We start from the raw sequence: 22,053 nt of genomic DNA, 5'->3' as shown, positions 1-22,053 counted from the left end.
GGAGCGGCTGGGCCCGTGAGCCATGGCCGCTGAGCCTGCGCGTCCGGAGCCTGTCCTCCGCAACGGGAGAGGCCACAACAGTGAGAGGCCCGCGTAACGCATAAAAAAAAAAAAAAAAAAAAAAAAAAAAAAAAAAAAAAAGAAGATGAGGAGTTTGGGTAGAGGAGTTTGGGTAACACCTGTTATTTTCACGACGTCCATGCTTTATTTTCTTACTCAGTAACAAGATGGCCACAAAGTCACCTAACAACTAAAAAAGCTGTTAGCTCATATCTTTATGCTCTACTGGATTTCTTCACTGTTTAACATCTTGTTGAGAGAATTCAAAGCTTTGGATTCTATTCCAGCGTGTGTTGAGAGGTGCATTTGTAGGTCCTATACTGCTTCTGTTTTGGTAGAGAGGTTTTCTTCATTTGGTTGACAATTCCCATTTTGCTGTACTTTGTTTTCCTCAGTCCTTTGTGCATCCTTGTCATCTACTTCTTTTCCCACACTTGAATCTGGTTCTTTATTGTGCTCCTTCTCCTACAATGAATATTTAGGTATACATTTAATATTTTTCTCAAGAGTTGTCTGCTACTACATCTAGTTCTGGCTAAAACTTTATCTTTTGTGAATTAGTCAAACTGGGTACTATCTCTCATTACATCTTCATATAAATAGTATATACAAACGTATCAATATGTCCTTTGTACTTCTAATAAAAGATAGGACAATCTATGGAGATAATAGAAACTCTAGGAAAGAATTCAACAAACGTTGCTGACTGACTTGAAAGGTGGAACTGATCGGCTGAAAGTAAAACAGTTCCCATAGATGCCAGGACAGATTTGTAATCTGGATACCAAAGAAGCAAAAATAAGGGAATGTAGAAAAAGAAATCACTATTCCTCCTACCAAAGACTGTTTAAGAACAGTCCAAATTCAGCTCTCAACTTAACGGAGAATTAAATGAGAACATGTGGAACAGAGCCTGGAATGTATTAAGTGCTCAGGAGATATTATCAATGTTACTTACAATGATGATAAACCTCTATCAGTATGGGAATAAATAAGACTGTAAAATAAAAGCTTCAGAACTCATAATTGATCTCCAAACACAAATATACTTACCAGTATAATAAGGGAATTAACCTAATTCACAAGTACTTAAAATATTTTATCAAAAAAAAAAAAGGAGGAAAACAAAACAAAAACCCTTACCTGGTGGAATTTGGTTTTCCATTAATTATTCTAATTCAACAAACCTAACTTTGGTATATATTACAAAACCAATGATAACATCACCTGTCAAATTTGCTAAAACAAATATAGTGAGGAAAATGGCAACAAGTAAAACTATTCCAGTACATAGTTAAAATTTATTGTATGCCATTCTGTGATTCTCTAAAATAAGGAATGCAATTGTTTACACTAGTAAACATTACATTAATTAGTTCTTATCTTCAAAAATTAGGTTAGAAAACTACCAATTTAACAAATAGCACCAAAAACACACAAGGCACTGGTAGTATAAAATTACCTCTATGCAATAAAGAAGAACAATCTCAAACATTAATTATTCAAACCCTAAACACTGAACGACTTTCTTACTTTAAGTGAAGTATTGTTCTTCTCCACCTTTTCCTTCCCATCTCTGTCATTACAACTCTTTCTTGTAGAGGCTGAACGTTCTCTCTCTCTTCTTTCACTGATGTGGTCCCTTTCTTTTTCTCTCTTTTTATCCTTCTTATTTCTGCTATAAGAATATTAATAATGTCATTAACTTCTAAAAAAGTAAACACCCACTATAATGTTGACAAAATATTCTTACCTAACATTAATGCACTGTAAACAAGCGTATCAGTAACCTGGTGGACCAAATAACATAAATGAGTCCTGTAGCCCACCTAACTCCACCCCACACCCAGTTAATTTTTTAGACACACAAGTCATTACCGCAGAGGCCACCAAGTGTTCATATAAAACACAATTCTGTATTATCAATTTCTTAGTTTTGAAACATTCAAGGTTTATTTATCTACTGTAATCAGGATAAAACAAAACAAAACATATAATATTTTTTTACCCATCTTTTCAAAGTAAAAAATGAATAAGCAGAAAAGAATAAAAATGATAAAGAATCAGATATGGCTCTCAGGTAAGGCTGAATGACTTCTAGGAAAACATGGAACTTCAAATAACCAATTATGCCATGTGCCCTCCCCTCTCATTCACAATTACAAAAAAGGCCCATCCACCAATTCAAGAGCAAACATTAAGCAGAAGATGGAATGAACAAGTTCCATTTGTAAAAATTACATATCCTTAAAATTAGAGGGAAAAAAAACGATGCATTTCCTATCAGAAGCATAACAGACACCTATTCAAAATAATTAGCCTTAATATGGAATTCTAAACCTTTTTGTCTTAATTATGAATATTTTAAAAATAAACACAAAGACCAGGGGAACAAATAAAAACACTTAGGAAACAGACCCAAGTACCTATGAAAATTCAATAAAACAAAGGGATGGCATCTCAAATCACTGGGGCAAAGTTCGTCTTTTATAAATAAAAGACTTGGGGACAACTGGATTATTATTTGGAAACAGACAAAACTGGGTCCATATTTCATTCACATAAATAAATAAATAAATCCAAATGGATTAGAGACCTCAATTTTTTACATGAAACAATACAAGTACTAGAAGAAAACATGAATAAATTTCTTTCTAACTTGAGTGAAGGGGAAGATTTTTTTAGCCATAAATAAAATTCCAGGTACGATAAAAGATTCATTAGTATGCCTACATAAACTTTTGCAAAGCAAAAAAAACAAAACAAAAACCACTACTAGCATATTCAAAAGAAAAATACATTTGCTACATTATTTATGTATGTATATCTTTATATACAACTCTTAAAGCCAAGGAAACAACTACATCAAAAAGAATGAGATTCTTGGGACCTTCCTGGTGGTGCAGTGGTTAAGAATCCACCTGCCAATGCAGGGGACACAGGTTTGAGCCCTGGTCTGAAAAGATCCCACATGCCACGGAGCAACTAAGCCCGTGCACCACAGCTACCGAGCCTGAGCTCTAGAACCCGTGCTCCACAACAGGAGAAGCTGCCGCAATGAAAAGCTCGCACACCACAACAAAGAGTACCCCCCGCTCGCCACAACTAGAGAAAGCCCACGTGCAGCAACGACCCAAAGCAGCCAAAAATAAATAAATAAATAAGTTTATTTAAAAAAAAAAAAAAATGAGATTCTTAGGCATAAATTTAACCAAAAAGGCAAAAAATTTGCTGAAAAGAAATAAAGACATAAATAAATGGAAAAACATCCCATGTTCTTGGATCAGAAGACTTAGAGTTAAGATAACAATAGTATCCAAAGTGATCTACAAATTCAATGCAATCCCTATCTAAATCCCATTGGCACTGCCAGCAGAAAAAGTAAAACCCATCCTAAAAACCACAGGATCTCCAGGGACATCAAATAGCCAAAACAATCTTTAACAACAAAATTGGAAGACTCACAATCCCTGGTTTTAAAACTTACTACAAAACTACAGTAATCAAAACAGTGTAGTACTGGCATAAGGAGAGACTTACAGACCAATGGAAAAGACAGAAATATATGGTCTCATGTATGGTCAAATGATTTTTGATAAGGGTGCCAAGACCCATTCAATAGGGAAAGGACAAGCTTTTCAACAAATGTTGCTAGGAAAACTGGACATCCGCATGCAAAAGAATGAAGTTTTAGACTCTTTCCTTACACCATATGTAAAAATTATCTCATAATGGATCAAAGACCTAAATATATAAACTAAAACTGCATAACCCTTAGAAGAAAACACAGGGGAAAATCTTTATGACACTGGTTTTGGCAATGATTTCTTGGATATGACAGCAAAAAGCAATGAAAGTAAAAAAACAGATAAATTCGAATTCATCAAAATTAAAAAACTTTTGTGCATCAAAGGATACTTACTCAAAGAAAGTGAAAACACAACCCACAGTATAGGAAAAAAATACATGGAAATCATATTATCTGGTAAGGGATTAACAACCAGAATATAAAGAACTAAAACTTAACAAAAAACCAAATTATCTAATTCAAAATGGGCAAAAGACTAGAATAGACATTTCTTCGAAGTAGATACACAAATGAAAAGATGAAAAGATGCCCAACATCACTAATCATCAGAGAAATGCAAATCAAAACCTTAACAAGGTATCATTACACACAGACAATAACAAGTGTCAGTGAGCATGTGGAGAAACTGGAACACTTGTACATTGCCGATGGGAATACAGAATAGTGCAACCACTTCAGAAAACAATTTCACAGTTTCTCGAGAAGATAAAGAGAGGATTACTATACGATTCAGCAATTACAACTCCTAGGTATAGAAACAAAAACGTGTCCACATCAAAACTTGTACACAAATGTTCACAGCAGCATTATTTATAACAGCAAAAAAATGGAAACAATACTAAATGTCCATCAACTAATGAATGGTTAAAAAACAAAACCTGGTTTTATCCATAGTGGAATATTATTCACCCCTAAAAAGGAATGAAGTACTGATTAATGCTACAATATGCATGAACCTTGAAAATGTTACATTTAGTCAAAGAAGTCAGATACAAAAGACCGCACAGGGACTTCCCTGGTGGCGCAGTGGATAAGACTCCATGCCCCAATGCAGGGGGCCCGGGTTTGATCCCTGGTCAGGGAACTAGATCCCACATGCATGCTGCAACTAGGATTTCGCATGCTACAACTAAGGAGCTGGTGAGCTGCAACTAAGGAACCCTGGAGCCGCAATTAAGGAGCCCACCTCCCGCAACTAAGACCTAGTGCAACCAAATAAATAAATAAATATCAGGGAAAAAAAAAGGCCACACATGTTATATGACTCTATATGAAATGTCCATAACAAGCAAATCCACAGAGACAGTAAGTAGATTAGTAGCTGTAAGGAGCCATGGGGAGTAACTGCTAATGGGTACAGGCTTTCTTTCAAAGTGACAAAAAATGTTCTGGAACTAAGTAGCAGCGATGGTTGCACAGAACTGTGAACTCTTGGGCTTCCCAGGTCACGCAGTGGTTGAGAGTCCGCCTGCCGATGCAGGGGACACAGGTTCGTGCCCTGGTTCGGGAGGATCCCACATGCCGCGGAGCAGCTGAGCCCGTGAGCCATGGCCACTGAGCCTGCGCGTCCGGAGCCTGTGCTCCGCAACGGGAGAGGCCCACGTACCGCAAAAAAAACAAACAAAAAAACCCTGTGAACTCTTAAGAAAAATGCAATGAAAATTACTAAAAATCACTGAAATGCACTGAGGGTGAATTTTATTTTACATAAACTACTCCTCAATTTAAAAAATAACTCAGAGGGCGCCTGCCAGCCACTGGTGGGGGACTCTGATGCCTAAGGAGACAGGGGGAACCCCAAAGTGAACCGGTAGGATGTAGGGGGACTGAGGGGGGAGGAGAAGAGGAGGGTAGACAGGATCGGCATCCCTGAGGCCGGGGAGATGAGGAGAGGCAGGGGGGAGGGACCCTCCAGAAAGAGCAGAAGAGGATGGAGGGTGATTGCCCGGCCCACTCGGGCCACGGAGCCTGCGGAGCTCCCAGGCTGGTGCCTCCCCTCCAAAGCCCCCTCCAGGACGCATGGGTCCTTGGGGGCATAGGAGGGAGGCTGGGGACATCAGGAGAGGCAGGCGGGAGGGGCCCTCCCAGACTGGAGGAGCGGGAAAGGAGAGGAGGGTGTTTGCCCTGCCCACTCGAGCCCAGGAAGCCTGCTGGGCTCCCAGGTGAGGTTCCCGGCCCTCTGAGACCAGGGGTGGGGGGCACTCCTTGGCCCCTTCTGTTCCTTGGGCCTAAAAGCCAGCTCCCCACAGCTCCCAGGGCCTCTTCCAGCCCTGGGGGTCCTGAGCATTGGCCCCGTCCACCACCCAAACCTCGCCTTTGCTTAGGCCCCACCCTCCACAGCCAAGACCTCTCTCCCCCGTCTTTTTTTTCTTTTTCTTTTCCCTCCTCCTCCTTTTTTACTATTGTGGTACTGATGTACCTTCCAGTTGTTGATTCATCTGTATTTTTATATTCTTCCAAACATATCTGTTAGTTTCCTAGTCTAACTTTACTTTTTACTTTGTTATATTTATTCTTATTTTTTGGGCACCGCGAGCAGCTTGTGGGATCTTGGTCCATGAGCCCGGGGTCAGGCCAAAGCTCCTGTGGTGGGAGCTCCGAGTCCAAACCACTGCACTAACAGAATCTCAGACCCCAGGGAATATTCATCAGAGTGAGGTCTCATGGGGTTCCTCATCTCAGCACCAAGACCCAGCTCTACCCAATAGCCTACGAATTCGAGTGTTGGAAGCCTCACACCAAACAACCAGTATGACAGGAATACAATCACACTCATAAAAAAAAATGAGATGGCAAAAAAATATGTCACAGATGAAGGAGCAAGGTAAAAACCTACAAGACAAAATAAATAAAGAGGAAATAGGCAATATACCTGAAAAAGAATACAGAGTAATGAGAGTAGAGATGATCCAGAATCTTGGAAATAGAATGGAGGCACAGACTGAGAAAATACAAAAATTGTTTAACAAAGACCTAGAAGAACTTAAAGAACAAACAGAGATGAACAACACAGTAACTGAAATGAAAAATACACTAGAAGGAATCAATAGCAGAATAACTGAGGCAGAAGAATGAATACAGCAGGAAGACAAAATGGTGGAAATAACTGCTGAGGAGGAAAATAAAGAAAAAAGAATGAAAAGAAGTGAAGACAATCTCAGAGACCTCTGGGACAACACTAAACACATCAACATTTGAATTACGTCCAGAAGAAGAAGAAAAAAAGAAAGGGTCTGAGAAAATATTTTAAGAGATTATAATGGAAAACTTCCATAACATGGGAATGGAAATAGTCAACATTTGAATTACGTCCAGAGGAAGAAGAAAAAAAGAAAGGGTCTGAGAAAATATTTTAAGAGATTATAAAGGAAAACTTCCCTAACATGGGAATGGAAATAGTCACCCAAGTCCAGGAAGCACAGAGAGTCCCATACAGGATAAACCCTAGGAAAAACACACCAAGACACATATTACTCAAACTAACAAAAATTAAATTCAAAGAAAAAATATTAAAAGCAGCAAGGGAAAAACAAAAAACAACATACAAAGGAATCTCCATAAGGTTATCAGCTGATTTTGCAGTAGAAACTGTGCAGGCCAAAGGGAGTGGCAGGATATGCTTAAAGTGATGAAAGAGAAAAACCTACAACCAAGATTACTCTACCCAGCAAGTATCTCATTCAGATTCGATGGAGAAATTAAAACCTTTACAGACAAGCAAAAGCTAAGAGAATTCAGCACCACCAAACCAGCTTTACAACAAATGCTAAAGAAACTTCTCTAAGTGGGAAACATTAAAAGAAGAAAAAGACCCACAAAAACAAGCCCAAAACAATTAAGAAAACAGTATAAGGAACATACATATCGATTATAACCTTGAATGTAAATGGATTAAATGACCTAACCAAAAGACACAGACTGGATGAATGGATGCAAAAACAAGACCCGTATATATGCTGTCTATAAGAGACATACTTCAGACCTAGGGACACATACAGAATGAAAGTGAAGGGATGAAAACAGATATTCCATGCAAATGGAAATCAAAAGAAAGCTGGAGTAGCAATACTCACATCAGATAAAATAGACTTTAAAATAAAGATTATTACAGAGATAAGGAGGGACACTACATAATGATCAAAGGATCAATCCAAGAAGAAGATATAACAATTATAAATGTTTATGCACCCAACAGAGGAGCACCTCAATACATGAGGCAAATGCTAACAACCATGAAAGGAGAAATCGACAGGAACACAATAACAGTAGGGGACTTTAACACCCCACTTACACTAATGGACAGATCATCCAAACAGAAAATAAATAAGGAAACACAAGCTTTAAATGACACAATAAACCACATAGATCTAATTGATATTTATAGAACATTCCACCCCAAAGTGGCAGAATACACTTTCTTCTCAATTGCACATGGAACAGTCTCCAGGATAGATCACTTTTTGGCTCACAAATCAAGCCTCAGAACATTTAAAAAAACTGAAATCCTACCAAGCATCTCTTCTGACCACAACGCTATGAGATTGGAAATCAATTACAGGAAAAAAAACTGTAAAAAACACAAATACATGGAGGCTAAACAGTGTGCTACTAAATAACCAAGAGATCACTGAAGAAATCAAAAACTACATAGAAACAAATTACAACGAAATCACGATGACCCAAAACCTATGGGACGCAGCAAAAGCAATTTTAAGAGGGAAGTATATAGCAATACAATCTCACCTCAAGAAACAAGAAAAATCTCAAACAATCTAACCCTACACTTAAAACAACTAGAGAAAGTAGAAGAAAGAAAACCCAAAGTCAGTAGAAGGAAAGAAATCATAAGAAAAGTGCAGCAATAAATGAAATAGAAACGAAGAAAACAATAGCAAAGATCAATAAAACTAAAAGCTGGTTCTTTGAGAAGATAAACAAAATTGATAAGCCCTTAGCGATACTCATCAAGAAAAAAAGAGAGGACACAAATCAATGAAATTAGAAATGAAAAAGGAGAAACACAATGATGCTGCAGAAATACAAAGGATTATGAAAGACTACTACAAACAACTGTATGCCAATGAAATGGACAACCACAAAGAAAAGGACAAATTCTTGGAAAGGAACAATTTTCCAAGACTGAACCAGGAAAAATTAGAAAATATAAACAGACCTATCACAAGTAATGAAATTGAAACTGTAATTAAAAATCTTCCAACAAAAGTCCAGGTCCAGATGGCTTCACAGGCGAATTCTATCAAACACTTAGAGAAGAGTTAACACTGATCCTTCTCAAACTCTTCCAAAAAAGTGCAGAGGGAGAAACACTCCCAAATTCATTCTACAAAGCCATCATCACCCTGATACCAAAACCAGAAAAAGGTATCACAAAACAATAAAATTATAGACCAATATCACTGATGAACATACATGCAAAAAACCTGAACAAAATACTAGCAAACAGAAGCCAGCAACACATTAAAAGGATCATACACCATGATCAAGTGGGATTTATCCCAGGGATGCAAGGATCCTTCAATATACGTGAATCAATCAATATGATATACCACATTAGCAAATTAAGGAATAAAAACCGTATGATCATCTCAGTAGATGCAGAAAAAGCTATTGACAAAATTCAACATCCATTTATGATAAAAACCCTCCAGAAAAAGGACATACAGAGAACCTACCTCAACATAGTAAAGGCCACCTATCACAAACCCACAGCAAGCATCATACTCAATGGTGAAAAACTGAAAGCATTTCCACTAAGATCAGGAACAAGACAAGGATGTACACTCTCGTTACTCTTATTATTCGACATAGTTTTGGAAGTCCTAGCCACGGCAATCAGAGAAGAAAAAGAAATAAAAGGAATACAAATTGGAAAAGAAGAATTAAAACTGCCACTGTTTGCTGATGACATGACACTATACATAGAAAATCCTAAACATGCCCCCAGAAAACTACTAGAACTAATCAATGAATTTGGTAAGGTTGCAGGATACAAAATTAATGCACAGAAATCTCTGGCATTCCTATACACCAACAATGAAAAATCAGAAAGAGAAATTAAAGAAACACTCCCATTTACCATTGCAACAACAACAAAAAAATACCTAGGAATAAACCTGCCTAAGGAGGCAAAAGACTTGTACTCATAAAACTGTAAAACACTGGTGAAAGAAATCAAAGATGACAATCACATGGAGAAATACACCATGTTCTTGGGTTGGAAGAATTAATACTATGAAAATGACTGTACTATCCAAAGCAATCTACAGATTCAATGCAATCCCTATCAAACTACCAGTGGCATTTTTCACAGAACTAGAACAAAAAATTTCACAATTCGTATGGAAACACAAAAGACCCCAAACAGCCAAAGCAATGTTGAGAAAGAAAAACAGAGTTGTAGAAATCAGGCTCCATGACTTGAAACTATACCACAAAGCCACAGTAATCAAGACAGTATGGTACTGGCGCAAAAACAGAAATACAGATCAATGGTACAGGATATAATGCCCATAGATAAACCCACACACATATGGGCACGTAATTTATGACAAAGAAGGCAAGAACATATACAGTGGAGAAAAGACAGCCTCTTCAGTAAGTGGTGCTGGGAAAACTGGACAGCTACATGTAAAAGAATGAAATTAGAACACTCCCTAACACCATACACAAAAATAAACTCCAAATGGATCAAAGACTTAAATGTAAGACCAGACACTAAAACTCTTAGAGGAAAACATAGGAAAAACACTCTTTGACATAAACCACAGCAAGATCTTTTTTGACCCACCTCCTAGAGTAATGGAAATAAACAAATGGGATTAAATTAAACTTAAAAGCTTTTGCACAGCAGAGGAAACCATAAAGACGACAACCCTCAGAATGGGAGAAAATATTTGCAAACAAAACAACAGACAAAGGATTAATCTCTAAAATATACAAACAGCTCATGGAGTTCAATAGCATAAAAATAAACAACCTTATTAAAAAATGGGCGGAAGCCCTAAATAGACATTTCACCAAGGAAGACATACAGATGGCCAAGAGGCACATGAAAAGCTGCTCAACATCACTAATTACTAAAGAAATGCAAATCAAAACTACAACGAGGTATCACCTCATGCTGTCAGAATGGCCGTTATCAAAAAATCTAAAAACAATAAATGCTGGAAAGGGTATGGAGAAAAGGGAATCCTCCTGCACTGTTGGTGGGAATGTAAATTGATACAACCACTATGGAAAACAGTATGGAGGTTCCTTAAAAAACTAAAAATAGAACTACCATATGACCCAGCAATCCCACTACTGGGCAGATATCCTGAGAAAACCATAATTCAAAAAGACACATGTACCACAGTGTTCACTGCAGCACTATTTACAATAGCCAGGACATGGAACCAACCTAAATGTCCATCGACAGGTGAATGGATAAAGAAGATGCGGCGCATATATACAATGGAATATTACTCAACCATAAAAAGAAATGAAACTGAGTTATTTGTAGTGAGGTGAACAGACCTAGAGTCTGTCATACAGAGTGAAGTAAGTCAGAAAGAAAAAAACAAATACCGTATGCTAACATATATACACGGAATCTAAAAAAAAAAAATGGTACTGATGGGCAGGAATAAAGAGGTAGACATAGAAAATGGACTTGAGGACATGGGGTTGGAAGGCACAGCTGGGGCGAAGTGAGAGTAGCATCAACATATATACACTACCGAATGTAAAATAGTTGGCTGCTGGGAAGCAGCAGCATAGCAAAGGGAGATCGGCTTGGTGCTTTTCAATAACTTAGAGGGATGGGATAGAGAGGATGGGAGGGAGGCTCAAGAGGGAGGGGATATTGGGCCATGTTTATGCATATGGCTGATTCGCTTTGTTGTGCAACAGAAACTAACACAGTATTGTGAAGCAATTATACTCCAATAAAGATCTATTTAAAAAAATTAAATTAAATTAAAAAAATTTTAAAAAAGGAAAAAATAACTCAGGATGGAAGTGGGGCTGGGTATGTATAGTCACTGACCATACACACACACACACACACACACACACACACACACACACACACACACACAGTGTATATAGTGATAGTGAATGCTGTCTTTTGTGAAGAAAAGGAGAAATTCAAAGACATGTATCTGCTTAATTTTGCAAAAAGAAACACAAGGAAAGATAAACAATTGATCACTTACAGAGGGTGGATGCAGACTAAAGTAAAAGGAATGGGGAAGGAAGTGACACTTTGCAAATATAAATACACCTTTTTGTCTATTTTGAGTTCACAACTGAGAAAAGTTTTGACTTTCACGAGCCAAGTATTAAAAAAAAAAATTGGCCTACCTCCTAAATATCCTATGCCTTCCTTTATTCTCACCTAAAAATAATAACCCACGAACAAATAAACAAAAGAGCCCTGCTGGGAAACATGCTCCTTCTACCCGGGGAAAGCTTTTTAAAAGTTTCTCTTCTATACCTAGAAAACCACAGAAAACCAACTGAAAACTTAGGACCCATCAGTAAGATAGTGGGATGAAAATATATACATACAGAAATCAATATCCTTCCTATGTACAAACCCAATCTCCAATTACATGACATAATGAAAGAAAAGACCTCATTTACAAGAACAAAGAAGTAAAACATACCTAAAAATAAACTGAAAATGCATAAAACCTGTATGAAATAAACACTGAAACATTCATGAAAAAACACTAAGGATGATGGCCTGAATAAGTAGGCCATCCATGTTCCTGGATAGAAAGACTCACCTTTGTAAAGCTTTATTTTTTAATAATCTATTCATCAATTTCCATAATTAATAAATGTAATGCAACTATAATACAAATTATCAGTAGGTTTTATTTCTAGAGCCTAGACAACTAACTCAAGTTCAAACAGAAAAATAAACACACAAGAATGGTCAAGAAAGCTCATAAAAAGAGCAACGAGGAGTATGGGGAAGAACGGGCCTTACTAAATATTTAAAAATGCTATACAATCTGAATCATTAAAAGCATGGGGCACTACTGGTACACAAATTATCAGTCAAACCAGTCCAACAGCAGAGAAGCCCCAGAAATAGACTCCAACACAGACAGAAAAATTTAGTATATGACAAAGGAAATACATCAAATTAGTGTTAGGAAAATTGAGTTTTTAATAATGATATTGGAAGAACAAAGAAGCATTTAGAAAGATAAAATGAAATTGAATCAATGTACCATATGGCAAACAAGGATAAACTCCTAATGGATCAAAGACGTAAATGCAAAAATTAAAAGCATAAAAGTACAAGAAGAAGCAATGGGGGAATTTTATTATAACCTTGGAATAGGAAAGATTTTTTTTACCTTTAAGACTCATAATGTAGAAGTCACAAGAGAAAAAACTTGAGGAATTAAACTATACATAAATCAAAAATCTCTATAAAATCAAGTCTCATAAACAATTTCTAAGAAGAAATGACAAAGTAAGAATGATACTTGAAACCAAATCACTAAAGAATAATCTCCCTAATACAAAAAGAACTCCTGGAAATAGGAAAAAATAAACCAAAAAAACCCCCCACAAAAACAGACTCCATGAAAAATCGGCAACGTATACAACTCACAGAAAAGGAAATACAAATGGCCTTCAAATATATGAAGAGATGGTCACCTTCACTCTTAAGAAAAATGCAATGGAAATTACTATATACTGGTACCACTTCTCATCTATCAGATGGACAAAAATACACAACTTTGGTAACAATTTGCAGTAGCTATAGGGAAACAGGCATTCTCATACATAGCTGGTTAAAGTACAAGCTGCTGCCTATCTTTATGAAGGACAATAGGGAAGGAAATTGCTCAAAACTACAAACACACTCACCCTCTGACCCAACAATAAATACCATTTACGAAAATTTTCTCTGCATACTTGCACATTACAAAATTATGTACGTACAAAGCTGTTCATTACAGACTTATATAATTTATAAAAAGAAAATGAAGAAAACCCATTCTACTGCAGGCTGGTTATATAAACCAGGTACTGCTAGATAATGGAAGTTCATGAAGTTGTAAAAAGGAATGAAGCAGTACTTTCTGATAAATACAGAAAGTTCTCCTGGTAGTTAAGTGACAAAAGCAAATTGTACAACCATGTATATTTTGTTTTACCTTTTGTAGAAGATGAAAATAAAAATTATATATTTTCATCTGTACCTATATGCAAAACTGGAAGGATATACCAAAAAAACTAATAAAGTCATTACTTGTGGGAACAGGGTAGATGGACACCTGGGTGGAAGTTGGAAGTTAAGACTTATCATTATATAACTTTTTATACTCTCTGGATTTCTAAACCACGTAAAGACGTTACATATTACTCATTCAAAATATAAAGTTAAAAAAAATAGACTGAAAAGAGAAAATTTTCCCCCTGCTTCCTCCTCAGTTTTAGCACATGCTTTCAACCTACCTCCTAGGGGATGGAGATCTAGAAGATTTCCGTTTTATGGTTTTTGATGTCCTTGGTGATCTGGAAGAACTCCTGCTCCTCCTCCTACGCCTTTCCCTGGAAGTCAAAAATATGTCATTTTAAAAAACAGTAATTTAAATAAAAGATAATACAAATACACAAAATCAAAAGGGTCCTTAATGCTCTCAAGTGAATAGTATTCTTTGCAGGCCAGTTTAAACTAATGTCTTTCATGAAAATGGTCTGTTATCTAATTCTAGTACAGGTCAAATTATGAACTGTAAATTTTACAGACCAATGAAAACATCTTCTAAGATTTCATATCAGAAAGGGTAGACGACCTCCTTTTCACCTGATTTCTTGAATAGAAAAAATAGTAATGGATGTTTCTTTCACATTCTCTCTCAAGTCAAACATGTTCTTCCTCAGCACCTAAAGCATGTGTTGCTTATCAGATCCTTTGTCATGCATCTAGCTCCTTGCTGCCCCACTGTGGATTATTTTTTAACAAGGTAACAGGCCCTTTTCAAGAACTGAAAGGTAAATGGGCTTGCAAAATGTGAACTTTTAAAACCCAAGTATGTAGAATGTCTCTAAACATTAATTCATTTGACAGAGAAATTGCTTTTACCCCCTTAACCTACCATTTCATTATTGTTGTTCTATTCATTTAAAATTGAGCGCACAAGTTGCTTAGATGTAAGGAAATTACTTACAACCTGGGATTTAAATATGATGAAGTCAAAAATAATTATTAAATAGATTAACAGTTTTATTATTATTAAAACCTATTTTGCTTAACACATTACCAAATGACGCATACTCTAATAAACTACTTCATTTGTAAGGGCGGTCAACTTAGAAACAATGAATTTCAAGATGTCTATTATTCAGGTGACGAGGTATAAGGGTACATTTATTAAATGATTAATGTAGCCAATGACCTATCTCACAAGAAGCTCTGATAATTAGTGGCCACATAGCTGAAACAACCAAATCCTCTAGAATTCAAGTTCTCCTTATCACCTCAGTAAGCTGATTCTAGGCTAATGAAACATTCTGTGTACATTTTTCATCTGTAAAATAAAAAACTAGACAATGCTCATATGTGGTATACACAGTAGATGTTACTACCAAAAGAGCTCAAGAACTTTGAGAACACAAATAAATCAATTCCAACTCTACCTAAGGTTCTCTCCTCCTTTACCCAATTTTATTTCCAAGTCACCCCAAAATTATACTTCCTAATATGGAAATTAGATGATGTTATTCCATTTAATCAATGCCATTCTGTAACAGCACCTCCCTACCCCACACAAGAACCAGAAGTACTTTTTTCATAGCATGAGAATATCAGTGTATTCCAGACTTTAAGTTTACACAAAATGGCTCCATCTTCAACAGTGTAACTCTTTACCTGTATGTTCAGGAAGCACTATGTACAGATGGACATCTAATAATTACCAGTTAGTGATAATGAGAGCTAAGGCTGGACAGACAGGAAGCTAGAATGTCAGTTAGTCGAGAAAGAAGCTGTCAGCTCTAGTATGCAGAACTGGAGTTGATTAGGCTTACATTTAAATTTCAGTCCCACATCTTACCAACTGCACGACTGGGGTCATATTACTTTATCTGAGTCTCAGTTTTTCCAATTGAAAAGTGGAGATAATAACTCGAGCCTTGTAGTTTTAAGGATCAGGATAATACCTGTGAAATACCAAGCCTAGTGTCTGGGGCACAGCAGGTGCTCAGTAAATATGTTCTCCTTCCCTTTGATGGTCTCATCCTTATTAATTTTAATTCCAAGCATTAAAAGTTTTTAAATATCAAAATTTTTCCTTAAAAATGTAGCTCAGAAGACAATGTTGGAAATAAAAACATTAAGTAGACTATTATTCTGGGCAGTTAAGGTTTCCCATTCACTAAACAAATCAGAGCACCTTAAAGGAAGAAAAGTGCTAAAAGATAAGAAATGGTAACTCTTCAGCAAGCTCTTCTGAAAGCATAAAACATTCCAAACTGCTGAACCTTTAGGAACTAACATTAGTCAACATTTATTCTCCAGGCCCCAGAGGTTATCTAAGACCTAAGAACTGAATGTGAACATCTACACTTTCTTAAATATCAAGTGACTTAAAATGACCCATGAAAAAATTATAAACATTTCAAAGTCATCAGAAAAAGTAAATTCAACTGAATTTAAAAGGAATCGAGGGGACTTCCCTGGTGGCGCAGCGGTTAAGAATCCGCCCGCCAATGCAGGGGACACAGGTTCAATCCCTGGTCCGGAGAGATGCCACAGGGCAACTACGCCTACATGCCACAACTACTGAGCCTGCACTCTAGAGCCCACATGCCACAACTACTAAAGCCCGTGGTGCCAAAACTACTGAAGCCCGCTCACCTACAGCCCATACTCTGCAACAAAAGAAGCCACCGCAATGAGAAGTCCACGCACCGCAACGAAGAGTAGCCCCCACTATCCACAATTAGAGAAAGCCCACGTGTAGCAATGGAGAACCAAAGCAGCAAAAAATAAAAATTAATTTTTTAAAAAGGAATCGAAATATTATTTGGTGTTGTGAAGGGCAATATCTAAACGATCACACAAACACAAAGGAATGTGTGAAACACAACCAATAAAATAACTGCAATAAAGATGCAGTCTGCAAGGCTCAACTGATACCCACAGCAAATGAGTTAATTTCTTCAGGTTTTGGTTCAATGTGCTGAAATATGGCAATGACCTACCGATTTGAAGTCACATTTTAACATATACTGTTGCTTTCAACTATATACTTCTGACGCTTTTTTTTTTTTTTTTTTTTTGCAGTACGTGGGCCTCTCCCGTTGCAGAGCACAGGCTCCGGACGCACAGGCTCAGCGGCCACGGCTCACGGGCCCAGCCACTCTGCGGCATGTGGGATCTTCCTGGACCGGGGCACAAACCAGCATCCCCTGCATCGGCAGGTGGACTCTCAACCACTGCGCCACCAGGGAAGCCCCTTCTTTTTTTTTTTTTTTTTTTAACATCTTTATTGGGGTATAATTGCTTTACAATGGTGTGTTAGCTTCTGCTTTACAACAAAGTGAATCAGCTATACATATACATATGTTCCCATATGTCGGGAAGCCCCTTCTGACGCATTTTTTTAAAGCCAGTACCAAGTACTGGTTAAAGTCCTCAATTAATCTCTAAAGAGAGGAGAAGAGCTACTATACTACCATACTTCTAACTAAAGTGCAGAGCAGATGGAAAATTTCCTCTGGTTTGGTTTCCTCATGTTTTAAAACCAAGATAACAGTCTTCTCACAGGCTTACTGTGAAGATTAAATAAGATCAGTCATGAAAAACTCTGCTGAGACATAAAACCTGGCATATGGTAAAGCACTCAATAAATGCTTGCAATTATCTTCTATTAACTAGCCAAAGACTAGTATTAAGAATAAGCTGTTAAAACACAAAGTTAAAAAATTTAGGAAATATATAGTCCATTGTCTCAGAAATTATGTTCTATGAAAAACCATTTTAAAATATCTTTAAAACTTGCAAAAATATATTTTTAAAGTATTTTTAAGATATAGTTTAACACAACTTAGGAACTTCCATTTATTTATAGTCACAATATCATCTGGAGCAACGGATGTAGATTGAGATAATCTTGAATTAAGGAAGGTCCTCATTTTGCTGATGTTACTATGGCAACCTGCTGCCACCTGGTGGCAGTGTACCTATTAATAAACAGTCCTAAGAAAAAAGCAAATCCTTAACAAATTAATAAATGAAAACCAAAATTTAAACGTCATGTATTCAACAAAGTAGAGCAGTAAAAATGAACTTAGATGACGAAAAGGACTAATACTGTAACTTTAGAAATAATTTTATATATTAAAATTTACCACATCATTCCAAAGAAATATAGACGCCTAAGAAGTCAATTTCTCTACATAAAAAAAACAAAAAACTTCCCCTGCGATCCCACCCTCCAAGAAAATAATAAGCAGCAGCAACAGCAGCCACTGACACCACTGCCAGGTTAAAATAGTGGATTACAAAGGACAGTTAACTTTTCAAGTAATTCTGGCCAATATTCTCTCTTCCTCCTCATAGATTCAATACTGTAGCAATCCCTCTGCTAGAGAAATGTTTACTCTGCTATCAGAGGGAAATGTTCTGATACTATTGTACTGATTCCACTTGTGCACAATTATCTTTTCCCCCCAGTTAAAATTTATGTTTTCATTTGTCATCAGTAAGCCCTTTGGTAAAAACTTTAAGCATTATCAAACCTGCTGGAACTACGAGATCTTCTTGATGCATTGTAACTTCTGGGTGGTGTTCTGGACTTTTTATCCTTCTTTCTTTTCTCATCTATCTCTTTGGATCTGTCCTTTTCTCGTTCCTTTTCTTTGTCCTGTTCCTTCTCCTTCTCTTTGTCTCGTTCCTTTTCATGCTCTTTTTCCCGCTCTCTCTCTCTGTCCTTCTCCTTGTCTTTATCTCGGTCCTTTTCCCGTTCTTTATCCCGGTCTTTATCTTTGTTTTTACCCCGTTCCTTTTCTTTTTCACGTTCCTTTTCCCTGTCTCTCTCTTTTTCCCTTTCCTTTTCTCTATCTTTTTCTTTCACTCTTTCCTTTTCCTTGATTTTTTCTCGGTTGTCTTTCCTTTTGTCCCTTTAAAAACAAAAGTAAATAAATAAATTCACAACTAAAATAATTCTACTCCCCAACAAGGACCTCATTCTCTTTCCTCAACAATTATCAACACAAAACAATGTATAATAGCTGTAAGACATTACATATAAATTTCTAAATAATTTATGTGTACATGAAGCTGCTAAATGAAACAATTATCAGGCTGAATTTAGTCTGGAAATCACATGAGTCATACTAACCATCAGATTCAAATCAATGACAATCGATATTAAATCATTACTGAAACAATCAGAAAAAAGTTTAATTTCTTTCATTAAAAATTTAAACAACAGATTTTTAACATATGAGGTCATGAGAAAACTACCCTTAATTTCCAAAAAACTCACCGTGAACGCGAACGACTCCTTGACTTCCGCCTCTCCCTTGATTTAGAGCGTTTTTTATGAGGGCTCTTAGATCTACGTCTATCTTTTTGTCTTGAACGTGATCTATTATGGGATCTACTCCTAAAGAAAAACAAATTGTTAGAATATCAAAACTTATTCTTAGAATTTCAATTTATAAATATTTAAGATCTTTCAAATAAGAGAATTTAAAAACCAATCCTGACAGTATTTATCAATATTTTTAAATTCTTTATTACATAATGCTTCAAAATTAGATTATCTGACATAAATTTATTTATTGAAAACTTCACCAGACATTTCATTGTCCAGAACACAAAGACAGAAACAGAAAAAGAATTTATTTCCTATGTCAGACTTAAGTTGACAGTTTCAGGTGTGGCTTTCTTTTGCTAAATATTACATGGCTCAATTAGAACAGACAACTTCTCCCATGGTCCAAATTTTCATACCAAAAATTGTCTTTAACTCTTGACTTGCATGTAATATTCCTGCTTGTGGCTATAACTTATCTTTGACAGGGAGTAGTGGTTATATGGTTCAATGGTTTCTATAAATGACTGTGTGCTATTTGTCATAACACATACTAAGAAGAATGCATAGGGAAGCACAGTACTAATGATGGTGCTAGTGTGACAGGAAACCAAACATCTTACTCGTGAGTTAAAGCTAAATATAATCAAATGTTGAATTTGCAAAGCCTTGATTTTATTACCTAAACAAAGCTATTAAAAGAAACCTTTATTACTGGCATTCTTGGAGGAAAAATAACTGTTTTTTTAAATTCTGAAATTCTCTAGGCTCCTTTCCCAACTGAAATAATAGCTTATATAATGTGACATTTTTCATAATGAGGTATCCTAGGAACTATTTACTTAAATGTAACCAAATTGAAGGCATACAACTTAAACAACAAAGTGATGAGACTCACCGGCTTCGCAGTTAAACAATCTGGCTCTGACTCTCAGTTCTGCCACACAATAGCTGTGAGAACTCTGGCTAATCACTCAACCTCTCTAAGCCTGAGTTTCTTCATCTAAAAAGTGGAGTAAGAATCATACCTATACCTCCTAGAACTGTCATGAGAATTAAAACAGATGATATATGGAAAACTGCCCAACAGCTTTGAGTGCAGAGTAAATGATTAAAAATCCTATCTCAATATCTGCATCATCATCATTATTAACAATTAACATAAATGAAAACTTTAAATTGTATCTCTATTTATTCCAAGGGGTCAAATGAACATCTACAAGTATGCCTTACATAATTAAAACTCATCTTGATAGTAATATCTTCATGAATTAAGTTAAAACAAATATCTATAAAATACATATAAATGCTTGTGCTATGCCATGAAACCAGAAGTCTCCAGACAATCCTCAATTAAGTAATGATCTTGTTCTTAAAACACATTTTTCAGTTAGTTAAAATCTGTTTTCCAACAGCTAATTTTCAACTGAACCACTCATCTATTATACACTTATCTTCATACCTCATTTTTAATATACGAAGATAATTCGTAGTTTGTTGAAACCTTTATCACTAATAACCTAAGAGACACAAGGGTCAAGTAGTAGCTATCAGGGGAAAACTTAAAAACTTATAACATTTTTAGTCCATTTACAGACATCCACATGAGGGTGATAATGTTTTAAAGGGCCTTTGCTTCTATGTACTTAATAAGTCTTAAGATTTCTTTTCTAGTTAACCTTGCTAAAAAAAAAAATAATAATTTTGTTTGCTTCAAACAGCACTTTCCAATCTTAATTAAATAAACTCCTTTAAGAAAATTAACCATAGCCATAACAAATAAAAGTTAATAATAAAAAAGCACTGACCACTTGGCTTCCCACCTTATCCTGTGGGTCCTCAGAGTTTGAAAGTCACTGCTCAAGAGTAATTATTGTATTTCAATTTTGACATTAAATACTTCATGTCTGTCTCACCCACTAGTTGCCTACAAGTTTTCTATTAGGAAAGCTAAAAGCTTCAAGTCAAGAGCAAATCTAATCCAACCAAAGATAAAGATTTGAGCTATCATTAGCAGCTGTCATTTTAACATGATGTACAAAATTGCATTTATAAGTTAAATTGTAAATAAAGAGCAACTTACCATTATGTTGCATCAAAGTTCATTTGTAAGTCAGCTGTTTCCCATTAAAATATTATAAAATGTCTTATAGTTCCTATGCTGGTCTGTAAAGGTTACTTAACTTTAAAATATAATAGAGTACTACTACCCACCTTTTCTAACACTGTCCCTATGAAAAAAACACATATAAACATTTGGACAGAGTGGAAACACATCTTCCCAGTTCTAGCCAAGGTCATAGTAACAAGTAACTATTTCCTCCCTCCTACAGAAAGAAGAAGGAACAGGGAAAGAGTCAGGGGAAAGTTCTAGAAGTATCAGAACACTAAGAAGGTGGGGCTTCAAGAACAAGGGCTCCTGCAACCCACACTCCTGCTAGGTCTAGTGGGTCAGAGCCAGAGCTGAGGGTATCCAATCCCACTAGAAGAGGAGGGGAAACCGAAAAATGCTTGCCATCCCCTACCGGTGGAGAGGGGGAGGGAGTTCCATAAGTCAAATGTTTTTGGGTGAGGAATTTCTTTTCTTTTCAACAAAACTCATCCTCTTTTTTATTTCTTTATGACCTTAGTAAAGGCTTCTTGTGTTTATATACATCATGTATAAAAACAGTATATGCTGACAAAAAAGACATACAGGCATACCTCAGAGTTATCGTGGGTTTGGTTCCAGACCACCGCAAAAAAGGGAGTATCACGATAAAGCGAGTCAGGAATTTTTTGGCTTCCCAATGCATATACAATTTATATTTACTCTATACTGTAGTGTAT

General features: G+C 36.3%; 1 protein-coding gene across 2 annotated transcripts in view; it reads right to left on the bottom strand.

Annotated features, from left to right (window-relative positions):
- Positions 1 to 375: 375 nt before the first annotated feature.
- The window catches only part of SREK1 (splicing regulatory glutamic acid and lysine rich protein 1), a 50,950-nt gene continuing 29,272 nt past the window's right edge, over positions 376 to 22,053 (bottom strand). The window contains exons 8-12 of one of the 2 annotated variants that reach the window (XM_065874152.1): positions 19,174 to 19,293; positions 18,425 to 18,805; positions 14,135 to 14,230; positions 1,594 to 1,738; positions 376 to 525 (exon numbers count right to left, since the gene is read on the bottom strand). In XM_065874152.1, coding sequence (XP_065730224.1) covers positions 376 to 525; positions 1,594 to 1,738; positions 14,135 to 14,230; positions 18,425 to 18,805; positions 19,174 to 19,293 — 892 coding nt within the window. The remainder of the gene's footprint in view (positions 526 to 1,593; positions 1,739 to 14,134; positions 14,231 to 18,424; positions 18,806 to 19,173; positions 19,294 to 22,053) is intronic. The other variant, XM_065874153.1, reaches the window with a different exon arrangement.

Source organism: Phocoena phocoena, chromosome 3 (genome assembly GCF_963924675.1).
Source record: "Phocoena phocoena chromosome 3, mPhoPho1.1, whole genome shotgun sequence".
Classification (NCBI taxonomy): domain Eukaryota; kingdom Metazoa; phylum Chordata; class Mammalia; order Artiodactyla; family Phocoenidae; genus Phocoena; species Phocoena phocoena.
The sequence above is the reverse complement of the archived record's forward strand: the minus strand, read 5'-3'. Positions and strand labels throughout refer to the sequence as shown.